Raw genomic sequence first — 14437 nt, forward strand, 5'->3', positions numbered from 1 at the left:
TGTGTGTGTGTGTGTGTGTTCATATTTACATATAGCTATTGATAAATAAGTCCAACACGTGATCAAAGACATACACTCAATAGACTAGGGTGACGGGTTGCAGTCGGTGATGCTTCTCAGCCTTGGATGGCGACTGAACCAAGACCATGGAGTTAGTAGGTGAACGCGGTACCACTGCACCAGCAAGCCGGAGTGCGTATGTTCTGTACAGAAGGCTTAAACAGAATAATGATGCCCAAGGCCCCAGGTATCAGCGATAAGCAGTACCTCTATCCTTGGGAACTATCGCGCCGAAGATAATGCCAGCAGGAGTAATAAAGACAGAATCTATTGAGTCTGATCCGTTGCGGTATCACGGAAGTCCCTAATCGACTGCATTAGACTATACCCTCAAACGAGATTTAGGATCTGTGTAACGCATGGAACTAAATTCTAAGCTACCCGCTGGTCGGACCTTGTAGATCCGTCTTATTTGTTAGACCACACGTTACCCATCATTGACGCTGAAAGCGTCATGTACGTTCCGAAACCTCGATATAACATTACTACTAGAAGTCGCGGTGCTTACTGACTTTATCAACAACACAGTGGTTGATATAGAAGTCTTCTTCCCAGTGCGACATATAAATATAAGGTAAGATGGAAAAAATAAAGTTTAATTCACGATAATCATAACAGATCCCCGTTTACAGGTCTTTTGTGTAAGCGCATATACGATAGCAAGAAGTGAATTAATGTTACACATAGAACTATTCAAAACTATTTTTTTAATTCCACGCTGTTATTGTACGATAATCGTTAATAAGCCTGACTTTTTGTTTTAAATTGCGTTACTACCCTGTAGAGTGTAGACGAGGGTACAGACGAACGTGCGTGGTCATGTTTACAAACAAGAAACAACTTGCCACAAAGTAATTGTATCCAATAATAGTGTTAACACAGACTGTAGTACTGATTACAGTGACAATAGCTACAGCTTACTCAATAATATACTTATAAAATCAACCTTTCTGATTAACGAATGTGTATTTTTCTTTATCCCTACATTTTGTATATGAATGAAGCAAGTTGAAGTTCAGATGCCCTTATGGCTTACTTTACTAAGTGAAGTTCCGAGGTCGATCCTTACAGCCGTAGTGGACTTCCGCTGCTGCCAGTCCTGTTGTCCCTCCTCGCGAGGGCCAGTTGGTCTGGTAATGAGTTTGGAGAAAACCTACTGATGGCAGTGTAGCTTGGCACTGGAGGCTCGTGTGACACCTTCTGCAGAAACCTGTCCAGTGCGGTCTCACTCTCACTAATAACTAATTGCTCAGAAAACCGAGAAAAGCCGAACAATACAACAAAACCCAAACAAGGACAGGTTTTGCTCAAATGCACATTTCTATATATGTATGGTTGCATATAGTTGAATTATTTAAACTTTTTTCTTTAAAATGTGTGATTTTCATGTAATTTCACCAAAGAGAAGTTATGTTTTAGTCTCTGCAGTATGACCGACCACAGCTACATATACCGTAACAAATTAGCATATGGTTGCATTATTTGAACTAGTTTCTTTAAAAGGTGTGATTTTCATGTAATTTGATCAAAGAGAAGTAACGTTTTTATCCTCTGCAAAATTACTGACCCCAGCTACGATTCGTGGCTGTCTCGACAGAGACTGTAGCAGATCCGAGGTGAATACATGAAAAAACACTCTGTCTCGAGTTGGTTGGTTAAGGTTTGGAACCATGTGATGCCCTGCACCTACTTGCCTTATCACCTCTCATGGCAGGTTATTCCATTTGCCTATGGTTTTTCTGTCAACATCAGGCTGCTGATAAATTGAACAGAAAATCAGTAAATATTCGAGGGCTGTCACCATTAAGAGTAGAGAAGAGAGGTAATCTAATAGCTATGAAACGTGTCAACATACATGATAAAAATCTCATAGTGTGGGAATAAAGGAAAATTAGAAGCTAAAATCAAAGACTATATTTGTAGGACATTAATAAATACAGTTTTCTGTGTGGGATTATTGATTTATGAGATGCTTTTGGATGAAGGAACAGGGCAATTTAAAGTTCGATTTGACCAACAAAAACAGAGAGACAGGACCCTACACGCGCTCATTTCCTATATATTAGACAGAGATAAATACATAGCATTGATTACCCTAATGGAAGTCACTACCTTTGGGAACCCCAAGAAGATGGCAAGACTGAAGTTGGTTTTCACTTGGAAAGAAAAATCTGGAGGAAGCCTTAGCTCCCTTGAAGTAAAAGGATAATGTAAAAGGGATGTACAGTACTTTAGAAAAGCAAAACAATTAGTATTATACAAAAAAGAAGTGTGAAAGATTCAAAGGAAACTGAGAAACAGATGAGAAGGACAAAAAAAAAAAGTCTCAGGGAAGTGCATGATTATGTTGTCTTGGTCTCTTATTTTTTATGGGATGAGCATTACAACTTCAAGAAAGATAGACTAGCAACATACACCTGTTTGGAGGAAAGGCATAGATATTAAAAAGTACCTAATTAAAAATGTACCAAGCTGTAAATAGTTCAAGGGAAGCAGTTGCCAGTTGTTAGCTCTTCATGTGTGAAAAGTTGTAAGAAACACAGGTGAAGTTGATTGAGAGAAATCTTGGCTCAGTATGGAGACGCGAGTGTCAACCCCTCAGGGCTACACTCCCTGTTAGAGGCATGGGAATTGATAGGTTTTGAAAATGGGAAGTTCAATGTCTTATCTTGCAGGACTACCTTAAGCAGGTACCTATCATTGGTCCCAGTTTATTAGTTATTACAAAAGTACCTAGTTATATTATGTTTGACACAGCCGAAAGGGATTTCTCCCTGTCTTCTCCTTTTCTGCATGAGGGGAGGGAAAGGGGGGGTCGCCGATTTAATGAAGCGGCCTTGCTGAGGATGTCCTGTGCCTTGCGACACTGCCTCTGACCCAGGGCAGTGGACAGGGTGCAGGGATGACCCGTCATCCAGGAGGTGCTAAGATGAGAGGGAGGGTGGAGGGGAGTGGAGTGTATTTAGGGATGGAATGGGTGGGAATGATTTTATGCCTTTTTCTTTTTGGCTACCTCCCTTGTAAGGGGGAAAAAGCCTTGGAATATGTATGTACAATTGTACCTTTTTAGTATTGTGTTTACTCGTTTTCTGTTTGATGAAAGTGAATACAGTGTGATATATATTTATATAATTAGTAATTATTATAGGATCACCTATGAAAATTATAAAAATTAATTTATATAAACTTGTTTTCAGGTTATGGAGGAAAATGAAGAAGCAGTACATGGCGTTAGTAAGGAGAGGGAAAAAATACAAACCTTCATATTTCTTGATATTGAAGCAACAGGACTGCAATATGACTGCCCAAAAATTATGGAAATCTCTCTTATTGCTGTATCCAGAAATGATTTACTTGTAGCAGCAAGAGAGTATTTTAAATCTAGAAAAACCAAGGCCAATATCTGCGAGAATGTGGACAAGCCAAAAGAAAATGATGGACTTCATGAAAGCATACCCTCTCAAAGAGAAAAGAGGGAATCCAGAATTCCTGCACTGCCAAGAGTGTTACACAAGTACACCCGTTTGTACTACCCAAAGAGATTTATTACACCATTAGTAGAAGAGTTGACAAATTTAAGTAATTACAATTTAGAACATTTACCTCGTTTTGCGGAAGACAGTGCAGATGCTTTGAAACTTTTTGTCAACCTACCCAAACCAGTTGCATTTGTGGCCCACAATGGACATAAATACGACTTTCCTCTCCTGAAAGCAGAATTTATACAAGCTGATAGGCCTGATACATGTTCATCTGTCTTATGTGTTGATTCATACATAGGTTTTTTAGCCTTAGATAGTGATAATAAAGAAGTAGAAGAGTCATCAAAGATGGTCATTGACAGTATAGTCCCTACTGAGAACCCTTCCAAGAGAAGAAAATGTGATGAAGATTCAGCACAAGATCAAACTGAAGATATCAATAATGATACAGAGGTAGATAGAATAGCATCATCTTCTAGTTTTCAAACACCAGAGAAATCATCTACTAATGAGATACTTGAACTTGCTGCAAAGACTCCTGTTAAAAAACGGCATCTTCCCAGTATCATGAATACACCAAGCCCAGGAAACAAAAATGATCACATTCCTGTCATTAGTCGACCTTCATTCCCTTGTAGAAAATTAGAATATAACCATTCAGATTCAAAAAATATTACTTCATCAAAAAAGTCTAGATGCATATCATACAAGCAACCAGATATTTTTGAAAGACTTTTCAATTTGGATTACAGAGCTCACAGTGCTGAAGGGGATGCCATGGCTCTTTTGCAAATATGTTGTCACTATGGGAATAGATTTATTGACTGGGCAGATATGCATGCCATTCCATTTGAAACTGTTAATCCCATGTGGGTGAAGAAATGATAGTTATGTTTTGATATATCTTAATGAAATTTGCAATTTTTAAACAGTGGTATAATGTATATATACAATTGTAGTTTGAATAGTTTGACCTGTTTAAAATTATTTTTATCATTTATATTTTAACAATAATTGGTTTTGTGGGCAGTTGGGACATTCTAAATTTTATTGTATTGCAATGATAATAATTGTCTCATTTCACTGACTGACACTGACTGATTTCACTGAAATCATAGTTATGTTTTGATATATCTTAATGAAATTTGCAATTCTTTAAACAGTGGTATAATGTATATATATATATACAATTGTAGTTTGAATAGTTTGACCTGTTTAAAATTATTTTTATCAATTATATTTTATCAATAATTGGTTTTGTGGGCAGTTGGGAAATTCTAAATTTTATTGTATTACAATGATAATAATTGTCTCATTTCACTGACTGGCAACCTACAGCCTCGTAACAGTGAGCATAGGGCCTTCCTGTAAATCTGAAGGAAGAAACTGTTTCTATGTTACCAGCTTATAATTGCTGGTTGTTGGCTCTAATTATGTGAAAATGTGGAGGATATATAAATGAAGTGCACAGAGATCCTTGGCCCAATCTAGATACCACTTGTCAGCCCCGAAAGGCTGTGAATGTTTGAAGGTAGATAGCAGAGATACTATTCTTTCTGACATCCTTCTTGCAGAACTATTACTTGCAGATACCTTTCATTGGTCATAGTTACTAAATAATAATTATGTCTGATGAACTGCTAAGGTTTTATATTTTATGCAGGATGTATTTTAAATAATGTAAAATTATAATGTGGTCACACTTCCAGTGTTATTGTTAACTTTGTATTGTCTTTTATATTATAATTTAATCACTTCAGTTGTATGGGTAATTACTACACATATTGCTTTTTAGTTTAATAAATTGCATGTAGGATATTACAGATGATTTAAAATCTATTTTTTTACACTGCCAGTTTTATAAAAAAGTAGATTTGTATATTTATAACAATTCAATTACTCCAGTTCAATAAATGAATATGTAGTGTTTATTCATTATTTCAATTATGTTACAGTAGTATTTCTTAAATACATACACTTCACATACATTGTTAATGAGAAGGTAGCAAGACATTCCTCGTGGAAAATATATTTTTATATAGCTGTTACCTGGCAGTAAAGAATTGTTTAGTTTATAAATTACATTTTATATGAAAAACTGTCATTTGGACTCAATTATGTTAGTAATGACTTGATTTTTCTAAATATTTAATGAATATTGGATTACTGAGTTAATTCAAAACAGATTAAGATTTTTTAACAGATGCTGTAAAATTTAATAGGTACATTGGTGCAACACAGATGAAGTTTTATCATTCATTTTATGTAGTAAATCATAATGTTGAACCTAGCCAAAAATATTTTTAAATCTATTGCTCCTGGGAACACATCAAAGATGTATATACATTACCACTTTAGTATGTAAGTCACCATTTATATTCATATATATATATATATATAAATCAGTGTACCCCATTGTAAAAACAATTATAATGTATAGAATTTTGATTAAACAATTTTGTACAATGATTCCTTGTATTCTTACATTACCCCAAGTACTTGAATAAAAATACAGTACTATACTAGAAGAAATCATTTAAATGACTATATACAATGGTTAAGAAAAACTTTTGACAAAAGAAAAATCCAGAGAACTATTTTGAACATTTCTGAGGTGCAGTCAAATTAAAGCCTGCTACATATATGGTAACCCTCCTCATGCATGCTTATTAAGTCCAGAGCTCTCAGTTTTAGAGAAATTTCTCTAGATTGAGAAATTTGAAGCTATTTAGAGAAATGTGCATTTTGGAGAAATTCTAGAGAAATCCAAGAAGAATCAACTAAAGTATGTAAAGAAATTTTACCATTTACAATTCAATTTGGCAGAATTGAAAATCAATTTGGAACAAGTGAAACACAATTTGGAGAAAATTCAAAGGAATTTGGCATAAATGAAAATCAACACATTGTGATGGAAACTGGCAAATGTGAAAACAAATTTGGCCATTTTGGCGGCTGCCAATCACTTTCATGTGTTTTTAGTGTTGAAGTGTTAAGGTGGTTTGAATCTTTTATCTTGATATTTTCACTTTCGCCAAATTGATTTGTGAATAGTATCTTAATCAATTCTCAAGTATAGCTTCTAATTTTATATTAATTGTGTGTTAGTAGGGTAGGGTGTTAAGTATTGACTAGGTATTTATTAGGCTAGCTTTCATTTTTAGTTCTGATGTTCTGAGACTTCCACAACTATGGCCAGTATACACTGTCCAGAAATAGATTCAATTTGGAAGTAGGTAGAAACAACTTCGCCAACCGTGTTGTTAATGAATGGAATAAACTTCCTTCACAGGTAGTGCAATGTAGTTCAGTTCGAAGCTTTAAGAATCATTTAAATAAACACCTAAGCAAGATGCTGTAATGATTATAATTTAGTTCATTTTATTTGTTTTTGTTTTGTTATCATTTGTCTGTTTTAATTTTCATTTATTATTAGTTATATGTCAATTCATTATTATTTACTATTTACCTGTTTGTTTATTATCTAACTATACCTATGCATTTATTTATGTATTTTATTTGTTATTTACATTATTATAGTCTTTATTTATTAATTTATTATTATGATTATTTTTTTTGCATCCGACCTAGATATGGACCTAAAGGTCTCCTGTCGGCATGCTCCGCCTTTGTAATCCTTTGTAAGCAGTGACTTAGGAGATGATGAGCCACATAATCCACCATCATCAAAGAAATGTAAACCATCTCACAAAAAGTCAAAATGTTCACCAAAAAAATCCAAGCCTTCCTACAAGCAAAACTTTTGTTTTGAATAGCTAGCTGTGAATCAGTTTAAAGGATGGCTTAAGGCACCTGCTCCTGGGAAATCCAGTCCAACTTGCAGTGTGTGCTCAACATCATTGCATTGCACAAAGATAGGCATTGAAAGTCATGGGAAGAGCTCAGGACATATAAAATCATGGAAGGCCTCACATTCACAGATTAATGTTGATGAGTGCTTCAAGAAACAGCACCAGCCTAATGCTTACAAAAATATAACTGAATGTCGAATTGCAGCCTTTCTAGCTCAGAACAATCTACCTCTATGCTTGAGTAAATCATTAGTTGATCTTATAAAAGCTACATGTCCAGCCAACACCAGTGAGAAAGACATGTTACAGCAGATTAAAATGTCCTCCACCAAGTGTACCAACTTAATTAGGGAGGGGTTGGGGTTCAGATTTTCAAAAGACCTAATTGAGCACCTGAAAGTAACCAAATTTAGTATTATCATACCTGATGAAACAACTGATGTCAGCAGTGAAAAACAACTTGCAATGTGTGTAGTTTACTTTGACTACGATAAATATGAAAGTGTCACATAATTTTTTGATATGGTTGTGGTTGAGAAGTGTGATTCACTTTCATTGTATGCAGCAATTAAGAGATGTTTTGAGGAAAAAAGCATTCCTCTAAATAACATAATTGGTTTTTCATCTGACACTTGCATTGTCATGTTTTAGTGGTTTCTTATTTTCTGTCAGAGCAGTATCTGTGGAATAGTACCAGTATGCAGTTAATGTAGGCTACAATATGGCACCAGTCTAGACATCATGTGTCATTAGCTTAGTATAATTAAAGTATCGAATAAAATTGGCCTATCGCTGATTGAACATTATTTTTATGGTGTACTTGTTTGATTATGTAGACTAAAATACTTTTTTTTAGATATAATTACAAGTGTATTAATAGCCTTTACTCTTGAATTCACAATAAACAGATGTTATTACTGATTAGTTTTTTATTTCATCAACATTAACATTATTCATATATGTTGCGTTACCATCTAGAGAAATTTTGTCGAATCTAGAGAAATTGTCCCAATTTTCTGAAGAAATTCTTCGAATGACAACTGAGAGCCCAGATTAAGTCAGTTCAATGCAAACTGACCCACAGACAGTGCCAGGCTTCCTAATGCCCCATCTAAACTAATTGTCAAGCTAAGACATGCCTATGTACATCTCACCCACATTTCCTTCCCCAAACAACACTTAGGTACAAAGAAATAAAACTGCACTCAGTTCATATTGATACACAATCTAAATCACCCATATCTTACAAACCTAAACAACAGTGCAATCCATCATACAATCAAACTGCAAAACTCATCCTAAACTAGGAAAATATCTGCATTCTTCTCCAACAGTACAAACCTGACTATAATTTTTTACAAGAAACATAACTCCATACCACAAACCTATCATAGGAAGTTGCTGCAGAGGAATTAGTTGGGGTAACTTATCTTTCCATCAAACACTTCCGTGCTTCGTAGAAAAAGATGCCACAAGTTGCTTTCTTGGTACAAATTTCTGTCTATTTTGAAGATGGGAAATACTCAGGAGGTGGATATATGCTTGTTGTTAGAGGGGCAGTTGACACACTGAAACACATTTGCAGAGCAGGCATCTGTAGGATGTTCGCCTGCACACCGCACATGATCGTTTGGCTATGACAAAACTTAGACAGTGACCATATTTAAAACGCTTATTACAACGCAAAGGGTTGGGAGCATATGGTTGTACTGAGACATGGACGTATCCAACTTTGACATGGTCAGGGAGGGTTGTAGATTTGAAAGTGAGGATGATGAGGGGTGTGCTTACTCGCATGTTCTTTTCCCGGTCCAGTCGCGTGATGAATTTAACATCTAGAATCCCTTCATTTTTCGTTTCTTCGAGGATGTCAGACTCGTCGATGGTCATCAAATTTCTGCAGTGACCTAGGGAGGTAGGTATGAAACTTTTTCGTCTTAAGCAAGTCGCGTGTAGCTTTCCCAGAGTTAGTGGTATCTTAGAGATCTCCGCTTCTAAGTTTCCTAACCTCAGTATACAAAGACAGACATTTCTTAAGAATATAGGGATTAAGTTCAGCTAATCAGGTTTGGTCAGAGTGAAAAAAAAACATGCCTACCTTTAACCGGGTCGATAATGGGGTCATCAGGGAAAGTGTTTTTCGTTTGCAGAGGTGGAGATGAAGACTCAATTCTGTTCGTCGAGGTAGGGGCAAGCCTCCTGGTGCACGAGAAATATGTACAGAAGAGCCCAAAGGGATAATACTGTAAGGGTTGCACAGTTCCTTGGTGACTGGCGACAGCCGCGTGGAATGACACGCTGTGTACCCGGTGGGGATGGGATCTACATTATTCCAAACTACGACAGATTAATACTAGAGTTCGTCGGGCCGGACGACCGAGGGGTCTCACGAGCCAACAAGGACTCGTGCGGATTCCGGAGAGCTACGGAAAGACAGAAAGATCAAAGAGAGAAAGCCCTGGGAAAGGCCTACAAGTGGGTGGCAGTGTTAACTACCAAAGAGAAAGCCATCCAACTTTCACTTGGATTTTATGAACTATTCAACTCTAGAGAATAACCTTAGCAAGTGTGACTGTCCTTGATTGCTGTTGAGATGGATGATGAGACTACCATCTGGATGTTCCATTGTATACATTCTACATGTACTTGTAAATAGAATACAGAAACGTAAAAGCATAGAAGTTTCACAAATATATAAAAATTGACATACAAACATTTTATTGTTAAAATTACTTTAATAAGAGTTGATCAGCATCTCATATGTTTCACAAGACGACAATAGTTTTGGCCGGTTAACCTAATTGACAAACGCCAGTCCTGATGATCAAAGACCAGACCGTCTTCTCCACATTCCTACAAGTAAACCCGTCAGTATTTTGACTGGACGAATTAATGCAAATCAAACATAATACAATGATGTAGGAACATTCTTTTTTAATTGGTCAAGTATCAACTGAAACTAATAAAAGCAACGTTTTGAGAGGAATTGTGGCATCTGGCGGTGTTTAATACCATTTCACACAAACCACGGACCATTCATATCCCCAAAAAATGATTCTAGAGTGGGTGGCTTGAAGTGTTGAATAGGTTTAGGGTTGAGGGTTTTGATGGGCTGGAGGGTATTGGGGGTTTCGTTTAAGGTTACTTGGCTTCAGATGAGCTTGGGTTGTGGGTTATAATGTCACTGGTGAGGGAGGTTAGAGGTTTGTACAATGTATTCTTGTGCAATGTGAGTGGTCTCTTGGTGTAGTTGCTTGAGTGGACCTATTAGTGTGTGTGTGTTGGGGGGGGGGTTGTCTGATGACCCGTAGTGTTATGCATATGTGACTCGTGGTCTGATCATCCTGAATTGTACTGTACTTGTTTCCGGGCTTCTCTAGGACTGATGCGTTCTGAGTCTCACACGGATATATTTTTTTCATATTAGAATACCGTGAAATATGAGGATGATGCGGAGTGTTCTTGATGGATTTAAGCACGTGGTTCCATGTGCAGTGGTTGTGCAATTACATGGGGAATGGGGATGACCCTTCAGCCACAAGGTGCTGAGATGGAAGGGGCATTGAATGGGTTTGGATGGGTGTGGAGTAAATCTGCCTTAACATGGGCAATTCTGTATGAGGGAGGAAAAAATATTTTGATGTGTATGCATATTTGTGGTAAATTGAGATTAATTGTCTTATTATTATTTTTATATACATGTAAATGGTGCTGTAGATTCCTTATATATGTGATTCTCATATGTTTTATACTTTGTAATAGGTTTAGATCCTATACAGCACTTTTAGTCGTGTGTATCTAATTGAATCCTATGTATACATCTTTTGTTTATGTTAAGTTACTGATACGAAGACGTTCATAGACGTCGCTTGTTTGTTTACACCCGCTTGCTAATAAACTCAAGAAAGCAAGACCCCGTTTTTCAACTTTCCTCACCGACACACTGCTACAATATTTTATTTAATTTCTTTAGTTGGATGCTCCGTACTTGTTTTTATCACCATCTAGGCGGCGACATCATGGTCTAGTGCAGTGTGTCCAAACCGGTGGCAGTTGAAGCAACAACGTGGGTGGACAGTATTTCTCAATTTCGCTGGGCCTACACCACTACTATGGCTCAGTGGTAGTGACCATGTCTAGTAACCACACGATGAGGTCAAATCCTGGCCATGGCGAAGAGGTTAGGAAGGGCGTCCACCCTGAGTGCCTCCCAACCGCCGATCACCACATATCCTTAAGAGGCAACCTCAGATTCCTCCGGGTGTTGCCACCACAGAGGTATACCGTAGACACTGTCTCTTGTGTTCAGGTACAAAATGTTCCGTACCACCTGCAAGGCTGAGGCCTGGGCGGATACCAGCTCCGTAAATCAGGGAGAAATAATACCAACCATCTGGGTTGTGACTAAGGCCTTCCACATAGTATCATTTCGTATCTCTTCTGTCGCACACCATCGTCAGAGAAATGGTTGTTATTAAAAGAAATAATATTAGTTACTGGGGAAACGGTGACTGAATAGGCCCATACTGTCAGTTTTTGTCACTGCCTTCACTCTTGGCAGCAGTTGGTTCTCTTTTTTCATGTTTTCAGTCCCTTGAGTGTATTCAATTAAATGAAAATCCATGTGAACAAGTTGTATAGACACGGTAAAGGAAACATGGACTGGAGGTGAAGCTTTATTCCTGACGTTTCGTCTAACGACTTTCTCAAAGGAATGAGCATACTAGAAACATACAGAGATTATAAACCCGCCTTATGGCTCAAGGGGGTGTACGAGCGTATAGCGCTGCGTCCTGATTGGCCCGCTGAGACAGCCAATCACGAAGCGCTATATTCGCTGAAGATTTGGCCCAGGTGAAGCTCCCAGCCTTATTGTTGATATTCGGACGAGTGGTGATGTACGCAGCTTCTATAGATTTTCTGATCTTCTTATCCATACCTTCGTGTAGAATCTCTCCCACAATGGAACCGAGCCGAGATTCTACACGAAGGTATGGATAAGAAGATCAGAAAATCTATAGAAGCTGCGTACATCACCACTCGTCCGAATATCAACAATAAGGCTGGGAGCTTCACCTGGGCCAAATCTTCAGCGAATATAGCGCTTCGTGATTGGCTGTCTCAGCGGGCCAATCAGGACGCAGCGCTATACGCTCGTACACCCCCTTGAGCCATAAGGCGGGTTTATAATCTCTGTATGTTTCTAGTATGCTCATTCCTTTGAGAAAGTCGTTAGACGAAACGTCAGGAATAAAGCTTCACCTCCAGTCCATGTTTCCTTTACCGTGTCTATACAATGTATTCAATTACACAATAATTTGTATTAATTTTGAATTAAGCTTGTGAACTTTGTGCGTCCAATTCTAGTCTGGACATGCCGTCCACAAGATTGTCAAAATAATTATAATAAAAAAAAGGTCAAAGGAGCTCTAAATTACCGAAATTGCGAATTTTGCGTTAGAATCAACAAAATGTGAAATCTTTTCCCCTTATTCTTTCTGCAATAGGGACATTAAATATTTTTTTTTAGATATGTTTAATCATTTCGTAAACCAATAACTGTAATAAGCAGTAAGGGATGGTGGAAATGGAAAATGGTGATGGGGGAAGGGGGGGTGTCACTGAGAACTTTGCTCCGGGGCCCCACTTAGGGATGTAAGGGCTCTGAGTATGGTCACAAAATCTGCTGGACTTTACTAAAGTCATTCCCAGATATTTACATTTTCTCCACAGACAAGCTCAGAGTAAAGCCAGTTGTCAGGCTTCTTTCAGCCAAAGAGGTAGCACTGGTCCTGTGGCTTTAAAGTGTAAGGACAGACGAGAGATAGCTGATGTGGGTGATAGTTCATATCAAGGAAAGGCAAAAACTCGAGACATCTTCGCCGGTTGGCTCGTCAGTTTCCCGTAGATGCTGACATATTGCTGGGTAGTTCCCTAGTGCTCAGTTGTACCGAAGACTGGAAGTTCTTTCATGTGAATGCTGACAATGAACCTGGTAAGAAAAGACAACAAATGTATGGCCACAGTGGTGATCGTTCATTTGAGATGGACTGCATATGATCTTGTTAACTGATAATATGAAAGTGTTTTTGTGACTCCTTTGATAAACCAAAAAATAGATCACAGATCTTTAGATCATGCGGGCGGCTGAAGCAACATGATCTGGCAGGGAGAGTTTGGTGATATGTTGCAAGATTATCCATAAGGATAGTGTCGCAAGTTATGTAAGAATATGTCTTTGTTATTTCTTTATTAAACGTCAGAAAGCGTCACTTGTAGAAACGTAGTGTAATGCTGTGGAGAATTCCCCTGCTGTAGCCCAAGGTCCATATGCTGTTCGCTCCCCCAACAGTCCAAGCGCATAGGGCGAATGTGATGGCTTCGGCCACAGCTAAGGGTCTCATGGCGTATGCTACTGACCTTCTGTATTTGGGATCGGAAGGAAGTGGGAGTAAAGCCAGTTGGTGTTTGCGGATGGCACTGCGCTTGGGTCTGTGAGGAACTGAGGTTGCTAGTTGTAGAATTTGGAAAGGTATAGAGAGAAGAACGCTGAAAGTAAAAGTGAGGAAAAAGTAATAAGAACTGGAAAGGGAGAGCGTGTCATTAATTAGTTGGAGGAAGTTTAATAGGAGAGAGGCTGCAGGAAGTGAAAGTCTTTAAGTATTATGTCAAGTAAGTACTTGAGGGAGGAATAAAAAGTGGCATGGGAAAAAAGAATCTCGGGATGGATGGAAAAACAAAATTGTATAAAGGAGTGGATGTGTTTAACGACATTGTATGAGGAAGAAAGGAGCCTAAACCTGTTTGAGGTGAAGTGAAGTATGGTAATGGCTGCGAGAAAAATAGAGTGAGAAATGAGGTGAGGCAGAAAAATGCGAAAGGATTGATGAAAGAATACTGGGATGCTTTGGGTATATGGAAAAGATGGTCGAAAAAAGTGTTTTTAGTTTGAGTAACTAACACAAAAAATATGTGTTCATTTTTTACCTTAAATTATTTGTTTTTAGATAGTTTAGGCCTGAATTGTGATCCCGTATATGTTTGACAATTGTGATGACGATAATCATATCACTGGGTTCAGTG

At 37.8% G+C, this 14437-nt stretch overlaps 1 protein-coding gene across 1 annotated transcript; it reads left to right on the top strand.

Annotated features, from left to right (window-relative positions):
* The first annotated feature begins 478 nt into the window (after positions 1–478).
* LOC143033880 (uncharacterized) lies at positions 479–6011 on the top strand. Its single transcript, XM_076199483.1, has 2 exons — positions 479–634; positions 3258–6011. Exon 2 carries the CDS (start codon positions 3261–3263, stop codon positions 4425–4427), a length of 1167 nt encoding a protein of 388 aa, XP_076055598.1. The 5' UTR covers positions 479–634; positions 3258–3260; the 3' UTR covers positions 4428–6011.
* The last annotated feature ends 8426 nt before the right edge of the window (positions 6012–14437 follow it).

Source organism: Oratosquilla oratoria, chromosome 16 (genome assembly GCF_046742065.1).
Source record: "Oratosquilla oratoria isolate Oo_2021 chromosome 16, ASM4674206v1, whole genome shotgun sequence".
Taxonomy (NCBI): Eukaryota; Metazoa; Arthropoda; class Malacostraca; order Stomatopoda; family Squillidae; genus Oratosquilla; species Oratosquilla oratoria.